The sequence below is a fragment of the Hemiscyllium ocellatum genome, chromosome 4, assembly GCF_020745735.1.
Source record: "Hemiscyllium ocellatum isolate sHemOce1 chromosome 4, sHemOce1.pat.X.cur, whole genome shotgun sequence".
NCBI lineage: Eukaryota > Metazoa > Chordata > Chondrichthyes > Orectolobiformes > Hemiscylliidae > Hemiscyllium > Hemiscyllium ocellatum.
In genome coordinates, this window is record NC_083404.1 from 136,283,066 (window position 1) to 136,305,766 (window position 22,701).

General features: G+C 45.7%; 2 protein-coding genes across 2 annotated transcripts in view; both read right to left on the reverse strand.

Moving 5' to 3' along the window:
• LOC132815113 (desmoglein-2-like) overlaps window positions 1–5,044 on the reverse strand; it is a 148,799-nt gene extending 143,755 nt beyond the window's left edge. Inside the window, exon 1 of the mRNA XM_060823887.1 lies at window positions 4,899–5,044. Coding sequence (XP_060679870.1) covers window positions 4,899–4,952 — 54 coding nt within the window. The 5' untranslated portion in view covers window positions 4,953–5,044. The remainder of the gene's footprint in view (window positions 1–4,898) is intronic.
• Window positions 5,045–7,431: 2,387 nt separating this feature from the next.
• Window positions 7,432–22,701, reverse strand: part of LOC132815114 (cadherin-2-like) — a 59,267-nt gene continuing 43,997 nt past the window's right edge. The window contains exons 13-16 of the mRNA XM_060823888.1: window positions 18,152–18,391; window positions 16,276–16,418; window positions 13,175–13,513; window positions 7,432–12,623 (exon numbers count right to left, since the gene is read on the reverse strand). Of these exons, the coding sequence (XP_060679871.1) occupies window positions 11,598–12,623; window positions 13,175–13,513; window positions 16,276–16,418; window positions 18,152–18,391 (1,748 nt within the window). The 3' untranslated portion in view covers window positions 7,432–11,597. The remainder of the gene's footprint in view (window positions 12,624–13,174; window positions 13,514–16,275; window positions 16,419–18,151; window positions 18,392–22,701) is intronic.

Consider the following 22,701-nt stretch of genomic DNA (forward strand, 5'->3'; position numbering starts at 1 on the left):
ACCCATTCTTAACTAATAGTACGCCATATACTTCAATAAAATTACGCGAAACAAGAAGAAAAATCATACTGATCGATTCAGGTGAAAATCTTGTGAATTACTCGCACAGAAACAGACACACGACTCCATGTCAGTGTTTATGTTTCACACTGACCTCTTTGCTCCCTTTATTGCACCTTCTCATATCCCTTCCAACAAAGTTAATAAATCACTTATAAAGTACTTTGCAATGCGGCTGATTCACCCTTCCATGAAATATCAACACTTTTTCATAAAAAGGGTGCTCCAATACCCCGCATGCACAGTAAATCATTCATTAATTAGATTTTTCAGTTTTAAACAATGTACAACACCCCTTGATTCTCAAATATAGCATTAAATTTAACAGAAATTTAATGTGCCCCTCATCTCATTCACCCCAGACACTGGCTTTGGAAAACACTTCTACCAGTTGCTGGCCAATGGTCCAGATTCATTTTAAAATCTCCCTATTCCCAGTGTGAGATAACTTTGGAAAATTAACTTGGTTGCAGTTTGGAAGCTGAAGTTCATTCAGGGGTCACTGACCAGATATCTGGACAGTCAGGGCAGATGATTGTTCAGTGGGAATGTCACTACTCTAGTAATCCAGAGGCCCCAAACTATTGCCTGGGGGTTGTGGGTTCAAATCCTACATCTGCAGCTTGTGCAATTTAAAAAATATTGTTTAATAAACCCATGACAACTACATTCAATTGTTGAAAAACCATTTGGTTCACTGATAACCTTCCGGGAGGGAAATCTGCTATCCTTACCCAATCTGGCCTACATGTGATGCAGACCCACAGCGAATGTGGTGGTCTTTGGAAATGACTTGATTAAGCCCCTCAGTTCAAAGGGACAATTAGGGATGGATAACAAATACTTACAACCACTCACATCCCATGAAAGAACAAAGAATTTTAGTTTTGCGCACAATAAGATCCATTGTCTTGAATGTATGTATCAACTAAAAAAAAACAACTGACACCCATATCCCACGAAAGAACAAACCATTTAAATTTTGCACAAAATAAATTAAATTAATATCTTGAATGTACCTATCAACAGGTTAAAAACAATTTGAATAATCCAGCATTAACATAACTAACATATGCTGAATGACTAAGGTTTCTGGGATTGTATCCATTAGAGTTTAGAAGGTTGAGGGGAGATCTAATAGAAACTTACAAGATAATGCATGGCTTAGAAAGGGTGGACGCTGGGAAGTTGTTTCAGTTAGGCGGGGAGACTAGGACCCGTGGGCACAGCCTTAGAATTAGAGGGGGTCCATTTAGAATGGAAATGAGGAGACATTTCTTCAGCTAGAGAGTGGTAGCCTGTGGAATTCATTGCAATGGAGTGCAGCGGAGGTAGGTACGTTAATTATCTTCAAGGCAGAGATTGATAAATTCTTGATCTCGCAAGGAACTAAGGGATACAGGGAGAGTGCAGTTAAAGTGGAGTTGAAATGCCCATCAGCCACGATTGAATGGTGGAGTGGACTCGATGGGCCGAATGGCCTTACTTCCACTCTTATGTCTTATGGCCTTATTAACAGCGCTTAAGGAAAAAAATTATCTAATTTTAATAAAATAAAACTGCAGACACTGGAGATCTGAAACAAGAGCAGAAATTGCTGGAGAAGCTCAGCAGGTCTAGCAATATCTGTGGTGACAGAAATCAGAGTTAACATTTCAGGTTCAGTGACTCTTCAATTCTCACTGGATTCTGTGAAGCCACAGATGTTAACTTTGCTTTCTTTCCGCAGATGCTGCCAGACCTGCTGAGTTTCTCCAGCAATTTCTGTTATTATTTAACTATAATCCTGTCGGTAAAATGTGTGTAAAAATTCGGGCTTTTTTTTACTGCTGTTGATCTTGTGACAAAAGGCTTCTAATAACACATTAAGAATAATTTATATTTTCTGCTACAAGAAACAATAACAACTATAATTGTACACCTTGTGTTGAAGCCGTACAGCATGGGAACAAAGCTTTCAGTCCAACTCGTCCGTGCTGACCAGTCAACTATGTTGTGACAAAGCTTCTCATTGTGCCTCGGGTTCACGTGGCAATGAATTCAATTCAGTTCAATTCAATACCACCCGGGCAGGTTTATTTGCTGTATACTTATGTTGGAACCAGAAAGTGTTAAGCCTTCGACTCTTTTAAACTAAGTGACAGCCTCCTCATCAGGCAGCTTTCCAAGCCCGACACAGCTCTTCACTGACTGTTTTTAAGGGTTTTTTTTCGATTAATGCATTCTAAATGGGAAAGGCTGGGTGGGAGCCAGCAATGAGATGTTAGGGAATACTGGGATATTACTCAGAAGCCTCACTGTGGACTCCTGGCCCATGGGGTCTTTCCCATAGGCTTTAATCATCAAGCTACAGGCAATCATGCAATTTCCCAATAACTTTCATGAAGGGCGTCACCACAAAACCATACAACATAGGAATCGAAAGTAGGCCATTCAGCCCATCGAGTCTGTTCCTCCATTCAATGACATCATGTCTGATCTGATAATCCATAATTCCACTTTTCTGCTTTTCCTCCATTACCCTTGATTCCCCTTCCTGATTAAAAATCTGTCTATTCCAGTCTTGAATGTACTTAATGACCCAGCCCCAACAGCCCTCTGTGGGAAAGAATTCACTCCCACCTGAGAGAAGAAATTCCTCCCTATCTCTGTGTTAAATGCACAAACCCCTACTCTGAGAATATTCTCTCTGATCCACAAGGGAAAAACTTTTCAACATCTGAACTGTCGAGTCATAGAGATGTACAGCATGGAAACAGACCTGTCAGTCCAACTCGTCCATAGCAACCAGATATTAGATTAGATTACTTACAGTGTGGAAACAGGCCCTTCGGCCCAACAAGTCCACACTGACCCGCTGAAGTGAAATCCACCCATTCCCCTATATTTACCCCTTTTACCTAACACTACGGGCAATTTAGCATGGCCAGTTCACCTGGCCCGCACATCTTTGGACTGTGGGAGGAAACTGGAGCACCCGGAGGAAACCCACGCAGACACGGGGAGAATGTGCAAACTCCACACAGTCAGTCGCCTGAGTCAGGAATTGAACCCGGGTCTCTGGCGCTGTGAGGCAGCAGTGCTAACCACTGTGCCACCGTGCCGCCCAATATCTCAACCCAATCTAGTCCCACCTGCCAGCACCAGCCCATATCCCTCCAAACCCTTCCTATTCCTATACCCATCCAGATCCTTTTTAAATGTTGCAATTGTACCAGCTTCCACCACTTCCTCTGGCAGCTCATTCCATACACGCACCACCTTCTGAGAGTGAAGAAGTTGCCCCTTAGGTCTCTTTTATATCTCTCCCCTCTCACCTTAAACCTATGCCCTCTCGTTCTGGACTCCCGCACCCCTGGGAAAGGACTTTGTCTATTTATGCAATCCATGTCCCTCATTATTTTACAAACCCCTATAACCTCAGCCTCCGACGCTCCAGGGAAAACAGCTCCAGCCTGTTCAGCCTCTCCCTGTAGCTCAGATCCTCCAACCCTGGCAACATCTTTGTAAATCCTTTTTGAACCCTTTCAAGTTTCGCAACATCGGAGACCAGAATTGCACGCAACAGTCCTCTTAAGAATCTTGTATGTTTCAATTATGACACCTCTCATTTTACTAAACTCCAACGGGTATAATCCAAACTACTCCACTTCTCCGCATCTAAGACTAAGTCAGCCGAGGGAACCTTCCCTGGACTGCCTCCCACACTAGCAGATCCTCTCTTATACTAGGAACCAAAACTGCATAATATACCAGATATGATCAGACTCTGCAGTGTATAATTTTAGCAAGACCTCCCTATGTTTAAACAATGTACAATAATGCCCACTGCACTAACATCTTGATTTTAACTCCCTTTCTATTTGTTCCATAGCCACATGCTCCTGTCTCAGCCATCTCTGCCACCACCCTCTGAAATCTTCACAGCGCTCCTATTTTAGGTTCCCACTCAGTTTTTCCCCCAATGTGTCGTTTGATTTTTTTTTTATATAGATATTTTTATTGAAATTTAACATTTTTGCAAATTTACAAAAATAAACAAAACTCTCAAATACAAACATTGATGTACAATTAAATCATATATACAATAGTCATAATTTAACAAAGAAAAGGAAAAGAAAGAAAACAAGAAGAAAAAGAAAAAAAAACAAGAACCGAAGAAAAAAAAACTCAACTTTCTACTAATCTAACCTATAACTAACCAGAGTGTATACCTAAGTCTCTTATATGCTCGGAATGTATAAACATCAAATATAATAAAACCCGTATTCGTGCGGGATTCCTCTCCCAAGGGGCCCCGGAGCAGCCAGATCTGAAATCTTCACTAAATAAAAGCCCTTGTTAGGATGGCCGAAATATCTGCATTTATATAATTCAAAAAGGGCTGGTGTCGTTTGATTTAAATGTCACAAATCCTTCAGTGCACCTCACTCCCCACCAACTCCCCTCAGTCTTCTGTCATAAAGAAACACTTTAAAAATCTCTCTCTTTAACAATAAATCTTAGATCAACTGTCCTTAATCATCAGCCCCAATCTTATTTAGGAGTTTAAGCACCTTTTGGCGTTTTATTGAAGAGGCAAAAGCAAGAAAAAGTGCAAAGGTGCTAGACAAACGTAAGTTATTGTTGCTGAAGCATATTAAACTCGACCTGAATTCAGCACTGAACAAAAAAAAACCAAGACACAGCCAGAATTTCCCACAGAATGAAAGAGCAAAACAACAGGGTGTAAAGTAAAGCCAAATATTGATCAATAAATAAGAGAGACAGTGGGAGGGCGAGCAGTTTCGGCTTCAGAGAAAGATTGTTTCCTGATTATCTGAGACACAGTGACTGACCTGCAGGAGCAGTAGCAACACAGTGAGGTACAGTCCAGACCCTGGGATCCACATTCTCCGCTGCAGTCCGCCGCTCCAGCCCTTGTCCCAGTCCCAGTCCCGGGAGCGACTCACCTGGAACAGCCTCGCCGACCAGGTAAGGGTCAGGCCCGCCCCTCCCCTTCCACACACACACACACACACACACACAGAGGGAGGGGCAGGGAGGGAGGGGGTGGGGTAAAATAAAGGGGGAGGGACATGGGGAAAAGTGGAGGAGCAGGGTAGGGGCTATCAGGTGAGGGAGGGAGTGAATTGGGGTAAATTTAGAGAGGGTGAATTTTGGGGAGGGGAAGGGTGAATTTGGAAAAGGGGGAGGGTATATGTGGGCAAGGGAAGAATTTTGGGCAGGTTGGAGGTAGGATGGGGTGAAGGGGGGGAGGAGAATTTTGGGGATGGGAGCGAATTTGGGATGAGTGAATTGGGGGCACATTTGGAGGGAGGGTGTGAATTTTGGGAGGTTGGGAACAATCTTGGGGAGGGGAGGGTAAATTTGGGAAAGAATTTGGAGTGAGGCAGAGGGGGTGACTTTTGGGCAGGTTGGAGGTGGGAATGGGGATGATTGGGGGGGGTGAAGGTGAAGTGAGAGGGGGAGGAAGGAGAACAAGAAGAGAGAGGAGGGGGTGACAGCGGTATGTGAGGTGAGTCATAGTACAACGCAGAAACAGCCCCTTTGGTCCAACTCATCCATGCTGACCAGATATCCCAACCCAATCTAGTCCCACCTGCCAGCACCCGGCTCATATTCCTCCAAGCCCTTCCTATTCATATACCCATCCAAATGCCTCTTAAATGTTGCAATTGTACCAGCCTCCACCACTTCCTCTGGCAGCTCATTCCATACACGCACCACCCTCTGTGTGAAAAAGTTGCCCCTTGCGTCTCTTTTAAATCTTTCGCTTCTCACCTCAACTGATACCTTCTAGTTTTAAGTTCCCCTACCCTGGGAAAAAAGAACTTTAGTAATTTATCCTATCCACACCCCTCATGGTTTTGTAAACCTCTATAAGGTCACCCCTCAGCCTCCCACACTCCAGGGAATATCGCCCCAACCTAGTCAGCGCTCCCTAACGCTCAGGGTTCGGGTGGGAGGGATGAGGTTAGATGGAAAAAGAGAGGGTCTTCAGCCAGGGAAGGAAAAGTGGAGGGAAAGGGGGTAAGGAGTGGAAGGGAGAGGGGATGGTGGGGAATGGGAAAAGGAGGAGTAGGGTGGTGGGAATTGGGGGAGTGGAAGGGGTGTGGGGCAGGGAGACAAATTGAAGGTGGTGGGAGTAGGGGGAGGAGAGGGAAACAGGGAAGGAACAGAAAACAATAGTGTCCGAAATCAGATCATACCCTATTTCTAACTAACAGTTGGCCATGTTCATCGATAAAATCCCATAAAACGGGAGAAAAAAAGCATTGTAATCAACTGGAATAAAGAAAACTTACAAGACATTAGGGAAGGGAAAGAGAAGGGAGGAAGGGGGAAGAGAAGGGAGTAATCGAGGGTGGGAGTAGGGAGGTGAGGGCTGAGGAGGGAGGGTGAAGGAGATAGGAGTTGGATGGAGTGGTTGGGCAAGAGGGAGGGATGGAAAGGAAGGGGGTATGAGGAAAGGATGTGGGTGGGGTGACGGGGAGAGTTTGGGATGGGGGAAGGAAGACACGGAAGAGGTGAAGGCGATGGGGAGGGTATGGGGGAGAGTGGGAGGTTACAGGGAAGAAGGAGGGGACAGGGAATGGGAAAGTGGATGGGAGGGAATAGTGAAGTGCGATGGGAGGGGTTTGAGTGGGGAGACGGAGATTGGCAGGGGAGCAGAGGGGCAGCCAGGGTGGGTGTGAGTAGAGAGTGAGAGGGAAGAGAGTGGGGGGGAGAGAATGGTGAAGAAAGTGGGAGAGGGGAGGGGTTCGAGGGGATAGGGAGTGTGGTGAGGGGCTTGGGGGAGAAGATGGAGAGTGGAACAGGGAGGGGCACAGGAGTAAGGCGAGGATCGAGTGAGGGGTCGAGAGAAGAGGGATGGATGGGAAGTGCGGAGAAAGATGGGCAGGGAGGTGTAGGAGGGAGGAGAGGAAGGAAGGTGGGGAGTAGAGATCAGGATGGGGTGAGGAGGAGAGGGGAGTGAGATGGAGGGGAGGGGGAGTGAATGGAGGGGAGGTTGTTAGGTAGAAGGGTGAGATGCATAAGGATGGAAAGTTGGCAAATGGAAGATAGCGAAGGGGATTGATAGGGATGAGGAGTAAGTATAGAGACAGGGAGATAGATGAGGGATGGAGAAAGCAGAGGAACTGAGGGAGGAAGGTGAGGACAGAAAGTAGAGGATAGAATAGAGGTGGGACAGAGATGGAGGCAGCTAGAGATGAGGTGATGGGGGGGAGCCGAGGGGTAGTGGCGGAGTAGGGGGAGAATGGGACATTTTGACCTTCATAAACAGCATTATATTTAGATCTTAATTTTTATTTGAGATTGCAACCATTTGATGTGACATTTGTGCAGAAGATATTCTCACAATAAAGATCATTTTTTAAAAAAAAGTTTATTTTGATGTGTAGCTTAAAATGTAAATATCTACAGTAAATCCAGTGAACCAATTGAAAAGTTTAAAGCCTTTGCATAGAACAGAAAGTTGTATCAATATCTGTACAATTAAAATGTCTCCAAGCCAAACAATGCACTCTGATTGGAACCATGGTACCCATAAATTGGATGATAAATATCTTCCTTGGGCAAGAAAAAAAACTTTCTTTCCACTTTCACACTTGTAAAATCCTGCTGGTTATCTACCACAACAGTATTTAATAAAACAAAGAACTGCAGATGCTGAAGTTCTGAAAGAAAAATAGAAATTACTCTGGCGAAGGCTTATTTGGACTCAAACTGTTAACTCTGTTTCTTTCTCGCCACAGAATCTGCCAAACCTGCTGAGTTTCTCCAGCAATTTCTGGTTTTGAAGGTATTTAAATCTGTGCACACTATCCCTCCCCCTCTGTTAACATATGAAATTAAAAGCAATCTGAAGCTCAGGTTTGTATATATAATTATGTTAGATACATTTGTATGAATCTATAGGTTTCACTCACTTCTCATTATATTTATGTACATTACTTTTAACCTGTTATTAATTTGTGGCAATCATGTTTGTTTTTAGAAACTAGATCTATGATGAAATGAGTATTATATGGCTTTGTCAGTTGTCATTAAGTATTTGATTTCTCTGATTTGTTCACCGTTATTCAATTCAATAAGTGCTGATCTATTTTACTCAAGAACAGTATGGTACCGTAGAAACTGACTCAGTTCGCTGTGCCTGGGACAATTCTTTAATAAAACTACCCAAATAATCCCAGATTTAAAAAGAACTGGAAGATGCTGGAAATTAGAAGCAAAAACAGAAATTGTTGGAAAAGCTCAGCAGGTCTGGCAGCATCTGTGGAGAGAAAGCAGAGTTAATGCTTAAGGTCCAAAGACTCTTCTTCAGACAGGTTCTGAAGTTAGTCCTGAATTTCTGAAGAAGGATCTCTGGGCTCGAAGCATTAACTCTTGATCTCTCTCCACAGATCTGCTGAGTTTTTCCAGGTGTGTGTGTGTGTGTGTGTGTGTGTGTGTGTGTGTGTGTGTAAATAATTCCAGACCTGTGTTCCTGCTCTGTCCCATCAAGTATTTGCCCACTGATAAATCAAAATACTACGTTCAGTCTCTCAAAATAGATGTATTTTGGGGAAGAATGAGACTTTGGATTCTGTCAGCCAATTAATTGTTAAAAACTATGTGTGGATTTAAAAATTAAACATTGGCATATTACTATCAGTGTAGCTACCTGGAAAATTGATTTTTTAAACCAAATTCCTCTGAATTTCCTTACTTTCTGGACAAATTCAGCAACAAAAAGTCAATGTGGATCTGTTCCCAATGAAAGACATGGGGATGTTGCCACTAAAAATGGCCGCTGTGATATGCGGTTGCAATAACAGGAAATGGGATCACTGTCAGAATTTTGAGAGGTGTTAACTTAGAAGCTATTGATTCACTTTCCAAACCCTGCAAGCTGTAAGTGTGTCAGTTGACAGATGCTTAACAAATTCACTAAGGCTCCTCCAAACCCATGACTACTTTCATTGAGAAGGACAAGGGCAGCAGATACATGGGAACACCACCCCCTGCAAGCTCCCCACCAAGCTCTCGCCATCCTGACTTGGGAAACATATCGCCGTTCCTTCAGTGTCACTGGGTCAAAATCCTGGAATTCCCTCCGCAACAGCACTGTGGGTCTACCTACAGCACATGGACTGCAGCGGTTCAAGAAGGCAGCTCACCCCCACCTTCTCAAGGGGCAACTAGGGACGAGCAGTAAATGCTGGCTCAGCCAGCAGCATGCTGGCACCTGAGTGAATTTTAAGAAAACGTTTTTAAAACTTTAACAGCACTGATTCATTACGCGGTGCAGTTTGACTGATTCACGCTTAGTTAAAAAAATCAGGAGAGCCCCTGAGGACAGTGCAGATGTGGGAAATTGCAGTAAAACACAGTGAAAGTGAGCATAACCGATCGCAAACACAGGCAGCACACGATGGCGACTGACAAATGCACTTTGGCACCAGTACAGAGAGGCTGTTGTATGAGCAAAGGCTAAACAAGCTGGGACTCTACTCCCTGGAGTTGAGAAGAATGAGAGGTGATCACATTGAAACACGTTGGATTCATAAGGGGCTTGACAGGGTCAATGCTGAGAGGATGTTTCTCCTCATGGCGGAGTCTAGGAGCAGAGGGTACAGTCTCAGAATAAAGGGGCACCAATTTCAGACTGAGATGAGGAAGAATTTCTTCTGTCTGAGGGTTGGGGGTCTTTGGAACTCCATGCCCCAGAGAGCTGTGGGGGCAGAGCCTTTGTGTATATTTAAGGCTGAGACCGATAGATTCTTGATCAGTCGGGGAATGAAGGGTCATGGGAAAGGGCAGGAATGTTGTTACTAAAAATGTGATCGGTTCAGCCATGATCCTCTTGAGTGGTGGAGCAGGCTTGAGGAGTAAATGGTCTAATCCTATTCCTATTTCCTCTGGTTTTATGGTGACCTTAGTTCTGTTTATTTTCGAGATGTGACACATTGGTGCTGGATGCGAGATCAAAAGGCACACTCCTGACTTGGGGCAGGTGTATCTGGTTGACAATGGGCCAGTGATGCAATTGGCCTCTTGACTCAGGCCGAGAAGTTAAATGATGGCACAACGAGAGGCACAGTGTCTACACTGTTGAGGGCACTGCCCCTGCGGCACAGCAGCACCCACTCAACTTGACTAAAGACATCCAGGATGTGAGTATGGGGGGCATCTGCCTGGCTTTGTATCAGAGAGAGGAGGCAGTGGGGACCATGACAAATGTCAAATCCAGCCCCAAGCTCATTCAAGCAGTCCCACTTTTAACATCCGTGAAACATATAAGATCTTGAGGGAACCTGATAGAGTGGACTTCCAGATTATGTTTTCTCTCATGAGGGAGAATAAAACCAGTGGGCAACATTTGAAGTAGAGGTCTCCTTTTAAAGGCGAGAGGAGAAGTTTGCTTGACTTGTGGGTCTTTAGAGTGTGGAATTTTCTTTGGCTAGACATTAGTGGAGGTTTGGTCTTTAAATCTTTATAAATTTAAATTTATTTCTTTAAGTGCTGAGGTACATAGATTCTTGACAAGACAAAGAAGTCAAGGCTTAGGGGAGGCAGGTAGGTGAGTGAAGCAAGGAAATCAGATCGTGTTGATTGGTGGAACAGATTGGCCAGTTCCTATTTTGACTTTTTTTTTAATGATTCTGTCCTTGCATTTACAGCATTTCTGTTTTTGTTTCGTAAATTGAGATGATCAGAAATCACACCAGTTTTATATTTTACCTCCACCATCTTGGTTTAAAAGCTAGCTTCACGACAGAAGAAGATAAACAATAACAAGCCTGAAACACCTCCACAGAGGCTAGCATCCCGTCACCAAGTCACCCTTTATTTACACATACACCGTACATGATGCTGAGGCAAAAGTGAGGACTGCAGATGCTGGGAACCAGAGTTTAGATCAGAGTGGTGCTGGAAAAGCACAGCAGGTCAGGCAGCATCTGAGGAGCAGGAAAATTGACGTTCCGGGCAAAAGCCCTTCATCAGGAATAGAGGTGTGGAGCAGGGAGCCTCCAGGGTGGAGAGATAAATGGGGGCAGCCATTTATCTCCCCATCCTGGAGGCTCCCTACCTCTATTCCTGATGAAGGGCTATTGCCAGAAACGTTGATTTTCCTGCTCCTCGCATGGTACATGACACTGATCCAACTAGCTCCTCGAGTGACCAGAAATGCTGACACTTCTGTTTCTATCTGTCAGCCAGGGGTCCCCGATTGGACCAGGTTATCAGCCCCTGGTCCAATATTCTATGACCTGGCTGACCTCGTTACAATCAGTACAAAGCCAATGGAGTATTTGGTGTACATGTACATTTTACTAATTGGAACATGTGAGGACCTTAGAGTGTGATTTCAGTTGATGCAGTTCAAGAAGTATATTGCATTTTGCTCCCTTGCATAAAATGCTGACTTTTAAATTGCACCTGACTACACACAGCAGCCATGTTTTTTACAGCTTAATTAAAAAATAAGCATTGTTTTTGAACATAAACGCCTCTCTGTCCATGAATCCAATTCTATCGGCCGCTGTCTATTCCTGCATTACCTGCGTAACTTTAGTCACTTTTGTTATGGTTTTATGCACACCATCAGTGGATGTGACAGATTTGCGAGCGGTGCTACTATTCTGGGCCAGCGGGAAGGTGGCACCCTCCCCTATCACAGGGGTGTGGGAAGGCCTCGTCAGAGTGACGTTCTTGTGGATGACAGGGATCTGATCGAGCGACGAGCCAACCATCATGTTCTGCTCCTGCCCGGTGCCAGAGCGAATCGATCTGCCCAGTGTGACATTTTTATGGACTTCAGGCATCTGGGTGAGCAGTGGATCAATGATCATTCCTTGCGAGCCCCCCGAACTGACATTAACAGACTTCGACATTATGACATTCTGATGGGCGATCGATGGGTCAATGACTATCCCTCCTGCGTTGGCATTGACTTGTTTGGTCATTATGACATTCTGGTGGGTGATCGATGGGTCTATGACCATCCCTCCTGCGTTGGCATTGACTTGTTTGGTCATTATGACATTCTGGTGGGCGATCGATGGGTCTATGACCATTCCTCCTGCATTGGCAGTAACTTGTTTGGTCATTATGACATTTTGATGGGCAACTGGCAAATCTGCAATGCCAGGTAACACGTCGGGCACAGGATTGATCGTTGTGGTCACAACATAATTCTTCTGCATTCGCGGTGGGTCAGTGACAAAATTCAAGCCATGAAATCCTCCTGAGCTGGATGATACAGATGTTTCTGTTGTCGAAAAGCTCTCTCTGACGGGAGGATCGACTCTGATAGGAGGATCGACTCTGACAGGAGGATCAGCGCTGACGGTCAAAGCTTGACTCTCAAATTTACCAACACAGATGTCAGCCAACATCTTGAATTTTGGGCCCAGGTTATCCAAGTAAGAGTCCTTAAATTGGGGTTCATCCTCAATAAAGCTGCAGCTGCCAATGGAGCCAACTGGTGATCCATCGCCTTCGTGGTTGTAGACCAGGAGACAGTCTCGGGCTGGGCGGTTCTGATCTTCCTCAGCACATCCATCCAATTTCTAAAAAGCAAAAGGTCAAATGCAATGAGAAGGCTTGCTCTGGTTAAAACTGAGTGCTCCAATTTCGCAAATTTCAGCAGGAAAGACACTTTGTGGGAAAATGTGAGCTTTTACATTTTGGATGGGAAGATTAGAAAAGCAGAGAGGCTGCAGGAAGCTACAGTGCAGAGGGATCTGGGCCTCCTAGGACGTGAATCACAAGCATCAATATATACCACAGGTACGATGGGCAACTGTGGGTGTGCTGACATCAAATGGATTACAGTATTTCAAGGTCACCTTGACAGCATTGTGGGTGTCCCTACAATACAGCAGTTTAAGGAGGCAACTTACCTCCACCTTCTCAAGTGGCAATTAGGGACAGGCAATAAATGCTGGGTCCAGCCAGCCATACCCACATGCCATGAGTGAATAAAATAAAATGAGCGATATCATGGTTCCTTTTAAGAATTACATTCAACTTTTGCCTTAGCTGCTGAGAAAGGCATGGTTTTACAAATCACGTTACATTTCACAGCATTAAGTAAATATCATTAATAAGCTAAATGTACCTCATTAATATAGGCTCCAATGTAGCCTTTGTAGCTGCTTGACTTTCTTCTTTCGTGCGCTGCTCCAGAGATAGTTCGATACGTCCCTGCTACTGAACTCCTCTCGAGATGAGCAGGAGCTACTCCCGCATTGATTATTTGTGAACCCCCGACTGTGTGTTTTATTTCTTGTGAGAATCTATTGTTGTAGCCGTCAACCACAGACAGGGAACCAGTTGCTATTCCACCGACTCCCATTCCTCCAGCATTCAACGTACTGACTCCCGTTCCACCGACTCCCATCCCATCAGCTGCTATTCCACCCGATGTCTTTCCATCAGCCATTATTAAAGGAGAACTCTAAAGAGGGAGGAATAGCCACAGATTAATCATCTTCCTCTTTGGTTCCCTGCCAGAAACGTCTGATTTACAACCCCACAACTTCCTCAAATAGGGAGGGAGCCACGTCACAAGTCCATCTCTGCCCCAAGTGTAGATGGGAAGCTGTGCTATTCAACCTGTTCTGGACTAGGCCGGACCACTCAAAACATTCTTAAGCAGGCAGACCTAGACCTTACTTTGCAATTTGTCCTGGTAAGTGTACAGTGAAAATTACCCAGAGTAAGATAGCTAGGTTGTCAACTAGGTTTTAAAACAGACAAAAGAAAATTCACAAAATCACACAATGAAACATAAAGAACAGAATAAGGAACCCCTACAGAACTCAGTCTGTCCAAGCTAGACTTAATTATGCTGTTCCAAATATACACAACAGTCCCTATAAGCAAACTCCCCTTAAAACCCAGAAGAATGGAACATATGCTTACAGGTTGAAGTTGAAGGACAGAAAAGAGAGTATCCACACAGCTCCCTGTTAAACTTTACAGTTCAGACTGAACTAAAACTACTCAGCTCAGCTGAGCTCAGCTAGAGAGCTGCCCACTCCCCTTTCGTTATACAGGTCACTTCTAAAGCGTAACCACTTTGACCTGAAGTCTCATCTGTTTACATATAAACAAAAGGCCTTTGAAATTCTTTTTCATCTCTGTACCAAACCAGACTGATTGGAGCCCAGCCCGGTTTATTCTGCCTCTGAAAAAGATCAAGGACAGAATCTCCTCGAGCCAAGAAATAGCTTTTTTAGAAAAGAAGATATTAGCTTTGCGACAAACTAACTGAGCCACCATAGAGTCATAGAGATGTACAGCAAGGAAACAGACCCTTCAGTCCAACCCGTCCATGCCGACCAGATATCCTCACCCAATCTCATTCCACCTGCCAACACCCGGCCCATATCCCTCCAAACCCTTCCTATTCATTTACCCATTCAAATGCCTCTTAAATGTTGCAATTGTCCCAGCCTCCACCACTTCCTCTGGCAGCTCATTCCATACACTCTCTGCATGAAAAAGTTGCCCCTTAGGTCTCTTTTATATCTTTCCTCCCTCACCCTAAACCTATGCCCTCTAGTTCTGGACTCCCCCACCCCAGGGAAAATATTTTGTCTATTTATCCTATCCATGCACCTCATAATTTTGTAAACTCCTATAAGGTCACCCCTCAGCCTCCGACGCTCCAGTGAAAACAGCTCCAGCCTGTTCAGCCTCTCCCAATAGTTAATGGAAGTGAATATGTGGCTGTTAATGAAGCCAGCTGCCTTACATTACCATGCCAGAGAAGGGAGTAAATAGGGGTTCAAAAGTTACGTCTAAAAGTTTCGACTCTTCTGTTCACTCGCCCATTACTCTTTGTCTGAACTTTTCTTTTTAAATAGAAAAGTTTTGTTGGAGAACAAGACACACTGTTAAAGTCTTTTTCTATCTTGTAGTCACCTGGGTAGACACAAGAATGCCAGTCTGACTCAAGGTTAGGACACAGACAGACTCTAACCTCACACATTTAATGAATTGTCTGAGCTGCAATGTCACTTGTTGTTTATAAAACCTTAATCTATCCTGGGAATGTAACTTGAAAGACATTCTGGGATCTACATACTAAGGAACTGAAACCTGCAACCTATTCTAAAACCCATTCAGTGGAGGCCGGAACATTAAATGTGTCCAAGGCAGAGATTGATAAATTCTTAATCTCGCAAAGAATTAAGGGATACAGGGAGGGTGTGGGTAAGTGGCGTTGAAATGCCCATCAGCCATGATAGAATGGCGGAGTGGACTCAATGGGCCGAATGGTCTTACTTCCACTCCTATGTCTTATGGTCTTAAGACGAAAAACTTAACAGCAATCTAGGTTTGTTCAATATATCATATCGGTTGTATGACATTATGATCTTGTGCTATAAATTCTGTGTCTTATGTTCCTGCCCCACTAGCTACCTAACGAAGGAGCAGCGTTCCGAACGCTAGTACTTCCAAATAAAAACGTTGGAGTATAACCTGGTGTTGCATGGTTTTTAACCTTGTTCACCCCAGCCCAACACTGGCACCTCCTCATAATGTTCAAGGGGAACAACAATTTATACTGCATGAGAAAAAGATTGACCTTGATTGATCAAGGGCTTGTCCATGGAAAATGCATCAGGGATCTGGTGTCTCCCTAAGCTTCCACTTTAGTTTTGAAATTTGAAATTCTGTCAGTCTGGGTGAGTGCAAGATCACCGTCCTCAAATACATCCATCATTTTCCTGAAATTCTCAAGCTCTATTCCACCAAGCAGCTGTTATTGAAAATTTATTTTTCTTCATTAATGGGATGAGGGCAGCTTTTGCTGTGTGACATTTATTGCCCATCCCTAATTGCCTAGGGGGCAGTTGAGAGTCAACCCCACATTGCTGTGGGTCTGGAGTCACATGTAGGCTAAGGATGGCAGTTTCCTTCCCTAAAGGGCATGAGTGAACCAACAATTTCCCCAACAATTGACAATGGTTTCATGGTCATCACTAACCTATTAATTCCAGATTTTTTTATTGAGTTCAAATTCCACCAACTGCTATGGGCAGGATTTGAACCTGGGTGCCCAGAGTGTTAACTGAGTTTCTGGATTGATAGTCCAGTGATACCATCACCAGGCCATCATCTGCCCCTATTAATGGGAACAACAGCTGGGCCAAGAACTGCAAAGTAACTGAGGGCTGGTTAGAAAAAGGAAATAATGTGAATACAGACCGTGTCTGCCTCACCACCTCCTTCGAAGTTGTTCTTTTCCAGGTATCCGAGAGGTTCAATGGGGATTTGTTTAAAGTCTTTAACCTGCGCGAAAGGTCCTCCAGCAGCACCACAGTTGCAGAAAAGCAGCAGGAGGGGAGCGACTGCGGACAAATCATTTGATGATGTCAGAAATGTGGTTTATTAAAATTGCCGTCAAGTTTCTTGGTAAAAGAGAGAAGAAGGATGTTCTGGGCACTGGCCGCTGCCTGTCCCAATGCATCTGACCCATTCCCCCCACCTACCCCATTCCCACCAGCCCCATTCCCCCCACCTACCCCATTCCCACCAGCCCCATTCCCCCACCTACCCCATTCCCACCAGCCCCATTCCCCCCACCTACCCCATTCCCACCAGCCCCATTCCCCCCGCCTACCCCATTCCCACCAGCCCCATTCCCCCCACCTACCCCATTCCCACCAGCCCCATTCCCCCCACCTACCCCATTCCCACCAGCCCCATTCCCCCCACCTACCCCATTCCCACCAGCCCCATTCCCCCCACCTACCCCATTCCCACCAGCCCCATTCCCCCCACCTACCCCATTCCCACCAGCCCCATTCCCCCCACCTACCCCATTCCCACCAGCCCCATTCCCCCCACCTACCCCATTCCCACCAGCCCCATTCCCCCCACCTACTCCATTCCCGCCAGCCCCATTCCCCCCACCTACCCCATTCCCACCAGCCCCATTCCCCCCACCTACCCCATTCCCACCAGCCCCATTCCCCCCACCTACCCCATTCCCGCCAGCCCCATTCCCCCCGCCAACCCCATTCCCCCCACCTATCCCACTGACTCCCACCAGCTCCATTCCCATCTACCCCATTCCCGTCTACCAGTCCCATTTCCCCCACCAGCCCCATTCCCACCTACCTATCCCATTCCCCCCACCTACCCCATTGACTCCCACCAGCTCCATTCCCACCTACCCCATTCCCATCTACCACCCCCAGTCCTGTCCACCAGCCCCATTCCCACCTACCCCATTCCCACCCATCTGCCCCATTCCCGCCTACCCCATTCCTGCCCACCTGCCCCAGTCCTGTCCACCAGCCCCATTCCCACCTGCCCCATTCCCACCCATCTGCCCCATTCCCACCTACCCCATTCCTGCCCACCTGCCCCATTCCCGCCCACCAGCCCCATTTCTACCCACCTGTCCCATTCCTCTCCACCAGCCCCATTCCCACCCACCTGCCCCATTCCCACCTGCCCCATTCCCGCCACCTACCCCATTGTCTCACAACTCCCCATTCCCACCTGTAAGCCCCATTTGCCCCCCCCTCACCTGCCCCATCCCCCTCCACCTTCTCCCCAGCCCCATGTTGTCAAGTGATGGTATGCCAGTATTGGGAAGGTGTGGAAAGAATGGAAAATCCCCAAATCGGTACGAGCTCCTCGCAATACTTTTCCATGGGAGGTGGGCTTCATTAGCAAGGTCCACATTCCTTGCCCATCCCCACATGAGCCCTTGAATGGAACAGCTCGCGAGAGTCATTTCAGAGGGTGCTTGCAATCCAATGACATCACCATGGAGTCACATGGATGCTTGGAAATTGTGGATCTTCCTTCCCCTAAATCCACCCAATCGTGGCTTCCAGCACAATCGACATCTCGTTTTCGAGATGGGAAGGAGTGCTTGAGGTGAATGTATCGATGCATTTCAGAGGATGCTTGATGATGAGGGAGAGAAGGATGTCCTGGCGGTGGGGGAAGGGTGGCTCCAAGAGTGAACTGGAGCACTGAACTGTTAAGATGCAGCATGTGGCCATTTGGCCTGTTGCGCCTGTACTGGTGCTATTGTCTAGCTGTGACTGTATATTCTCTCACTTACGGAGTAACAACAAAGCCGCAAGTGCCATGAGACCAATCGCAGGCCCACCGAGGGCAGCTTTTTTGGATCCAATCTGCCGCATTTTGTCGGGAGTACAGGTCAGGTCATTGCCGGCACATTCGATCACGCTTACATCCACATCCTGGACTTTACCAGTCCCCTGGTTATCTTCCACCTTGATAGGGACTTTGAAGGTGTGTGGCCAGAGGTCAACTAAAGGCCGAAGCTCTGCACTGGTATCTTTTGGGGGGGGGACAAAAAAAAAAGCAAAGGAGAGATTTTTAAAAGACATTGGTCGTAATGAGAAAATGCCACATTGTTAAAAGCATTTCCTTACAAGTCTCTTGAGCATTGCTGACAAAAGGAGTTAGCTAGGTTTCCTGTAGCTCCTGTAGAATCCAAGCGTATGGGAAGAAAGCAAGAACAGGGGACTGAGTCGGATGATCAGCCCACATTACGAATGGGGGAGCAGGCTCTCAGGCCTATTCCTGTTCCTATTTTCTGTGTTTCTATTCCAACATGTTGTGTCTTGCACTCAATAGGCCAAAGGGAAGGACGCCAAATTTCAAACAGTCACAGCCATGATAGGAGAAAAGGGTGCTGATTCGTTGGTAAGATGGCTCTGATTGGTCAAGGGTATTGCCTTTGAGACAGCAATAGTTGCTAACTGGAGGTTCCCCAAGTTCCTGGGCATTTCAGAAAAAGGTTCAAGGCTTGAACATATTCTCTTTGTTTGCAGAGACTGGCTTTGACACCACTACCAGCCAAAATATGGACCTTGCTACAAGCTTCATCATAAATTGTCAGTTGGCGCACTCAGAACTCTTCCATGGGTGCTGTCCAATTGAGGAAGCACATCTAACAGCAGATAGTACATTGTGGATTTTGTGAGAGCAATCTGTCATGAGTATGGTAGGTCCCACTGTAAAAGACATGGCAGAGGTGGAGGACTTATTAGCTGGACATAGAGGAGAATCTGCTTTGGTCGCTCTCATAACTGGGGCACTGTAATGAAAGCAGAATAAAGCCTTATTGGAAAATTGATGGTTTAAATTCCTGGGGTTGATGATCCACTGGGTTTCCCTTCGGTTCTCACTAATCGTTAAAGGTCTCACATTATCTTGGTGGTCACATTGTGCTCCCTTCCAGGGATGTATCAGTATCAGAATGGACATGAGGGTGATGGAGAAACTGGGAGAATGGAATGAAGACCTTGCAGGAAAGTCTTGCTGGTAATTCTGAGGGTGCCATGGCTCATTTCTCCAATCATTGGAAGTCTGAGTACTACCTGAAAGAGGTCTTCAAAATCACAGTGAGGCCTTGAGAGGATAGATTTACTTGGGGAGTCCAGAACTAGAGGGCATAGGTTTAGGGTGAGAGGGGAAAGATATAAAAGAGTCCTAAGGGGAAACTTTTTCACACAGAGGGTGGTGTGTGTATGGAATGATCTGCCAAAGGAAGTGGTGGAGGCTGGTACAATTGCAACACGTAAAAGACATCTGGATGGGTATATGAATAGGAAGGGTTTGTACTGAAATGGACCAGGTGCTATCAGCTGGGAGTAGATTGGGTTGGGATATCTGGTCAGCATGGACGAGTTGGACCGAAGGGTCTGTTTCCATGCTGTACATCACTATGACTTTATGACTCTAATCCCTACAGTGTGGAAACAGGCCATTCAGCCCAACAAGTACACACTGACTCTCTAAAGAGCATCCCACTCCGACGATGCCTGTGATCCTGCATTCCCCATGGCTAATTCATCTATCCTATACATCCTTGGACTCTATGGGCAATTTCCCATGGCCAATCCAACTGCATTTCTTTGGATTGTGTGAGGAAACCGGAGGAAATCCATGCAGACACGGGGAGAATGTGTAAAATCCACACAGACAGTTGTCTGAGGCTGGAATTCTCAGGCCACATTTGGAGTACTGTGTGCAGTTTTGGGCCCTAAAATCTCAGGAAGGATGTACTGGCGTTGGAGCGCGTTCAGAGGAAGTTCATGAGAATGGTCCCAGGAATGGAAAGCTTAATATATGAGGAACGTTTGAGGACTCTGGATCTATATTCTATGGAGTTTAGAAAGATGAGGGGGAATCTAATTGAAACTTACAGAATACTGAATGGCCTGGACAGAGTGGATGTTGGTAGGAGAGACTAGGATCTGAGGGCACAACCTTAGAGTAAAGGGGAGACCTTTTAGAACCGATATAAGGAGAAACTTCTTCAGCCAGAAAGTGGGGAATCGATGGAATTCATTGCCGCAGAACGATGTGGAGGCCAGGTCACTGAGTATATTTAAGACGAAGATAGATAGGTTCTTGATTGTAAAGGGGATCAAGGGTTATGGGGAGAAAGGGGGAGAATGGGGTTGAGAAACTTATCTGCCATGATTGAATGGCAGAGCATCTCGAGGGTCTGAATGGCCCAATTTCTGCTCCTATGTCTTATGGTCTTATGGTCATATGAACCCAGGGCCCTGGGGCTGTGAGGCAGCAGTGTTGACCACTGAGCTACGGTGCCACCCTCGAGGTAGAGAAGATGTTCTCAACTGTGGGAGGGGACTAAGACACAAAGACAAAACATGGTCATGAATAAATCCAGTAGGGAAAACAGCAACTCCATTCTGATGAAGGGTCACGGGACTTGAAATGTTCACTTCTCTTCTCTCTCTGGATTTCGCCATCACTTTCTGTACAAGGAAAATCAGGAAAGACTTCTTCACACAGAGTGAATATGGATCAGTTGAGAGGAAGTACACGGATAGGTGTTGGGGAAAGCTAAACAAAAGGTGAGAGTGAGTAAGAGAGAGCTAATGCAAAACATATAAATACCAGCATATAACAGGTGGGCTGAATGGCCCATTTCTTTGCTGAAAATTCAATTCAATTCTCTGCCAATCATGCTTCCTCTCTGAAATGTTACTTTGTGAGATATTTGTAGCATCGATAGTCACAGGTGAGTTGCTGGAAGACTGGAAGTTGGCTAACATGGTGCCACTGTTTAAGAAGGACGGTAAGGACAAGCCAGGGAACTATAGACCAGTGAGCCTGACATCGGTGGTGGGCACGTTGTTGGAGGGAATCCTGAGGGACAGGATGTACATGTATTTGGAAAGGCAAGGACTGATTAGGGATAGACAACATGGCTTTGTGCATGGGAAATCATGTCTCACAAACTTGATTGAGTTTTTTGAAGAAGTAAAAAAGAAGATTGATGAGGGCAGAGCGGTAGGTGTGATCTATGTGGACTTCAGTAAGGCAGTTGACAAGGTTCTCCATGGGAGACTGATTAGCAAGGTTAGATCTCATGGAATACAGGGAGAACTAGCCATTTGGATACAGAACAGGCTCAAAGGTAGAAGACAGAGGGTGGAGGTGGAGGGTTGTTTTTCAGACTGGAGGCCTGTGACCAGTGGAGTGCCACAAGGATCGGTGCTGGGTCCACTACTTTTCATTATTTATTTAAATGGTTTGGATGTGAGCATAAGAGGTATAGTTAATAAGTTTGCAGATGATACCAAAATTGGAGGTGTAGTGGACAGTGAAGAAGGTTACCTCAGATTACAACAGGATCTTGATCAGATAGGCCAATAGGTTGAGAAGTGGCAGATGGAGTTTAATAAACGTGAGGTGCCACATTTTGATTAGATTAGATTCCCTACAGTGTGGAAACAGGCCCTTTGGCCCAACCAGTCCACATTGCCCCTCCAAACAGTAACCCACCCAGACCCATTTCCTTCTGACTAACATACCTAATGTGATGACCAATTCACCTGACCTGCACATCGTTGGACTGTGGGAGGAAACCAGAGCACCCAGAGGAAACACACACAGAAACAGGGAGAATATGCAAACTCCACACAGACAGTTACCTGAGGCTGGAATTGAACCTGGAACCCTCATGCTGGGAGGCAGCAGTGCTAACCACTGAGCCACTGTGCCACCCCAAGCAAATCTTAGCAGGACTTATACACTTAATGGTAAGATCCATGGGAGTGTTGTTGAACAAAGAGACCTTGGAGTGCAGGTTCATAGTTCCTTGAAAGTGGAGTCGCAGTTGGATAGGATAGTGAAGGAGGCATTTGGTATGCTTTCCTTTATTGGTCAGAGTATTGAGTACAAGAGTTGGGAGGTCATGTTGCAGTTGTACAGGACATTGGTTAGGCCACTGTTGGAATATTGCGTGCAATTCTGGTCTCCTTCCTACTGGAAAGATGTTTTGAAACTTGGAAGAGTTCAGAAAATATTTACAAGGATGTTGCCAGGGTTGGAGGATTTGAGCTACAGAGAGAGGCTGAACAGGCTGGGGCTGTTTTCCCTGGAGTGTCAGAGGCTGAGGGGTGACCTTATAGAGGTTTATAATATAATGAGGGGCATGGATAGGGTAAATAGACAAGGTCTTTTCCCTGGGAGTCCAGAACTAGAGGGCATAGTTTTAGGACAAGAGGGGAAAGAAATAAAAGAGACCTAAGGGACAATGTTTTCACACAGAGGGTGGTATGTGTATGGAATGAGCTGCCAGAGGAAGTGATGAAGGCTGGTACA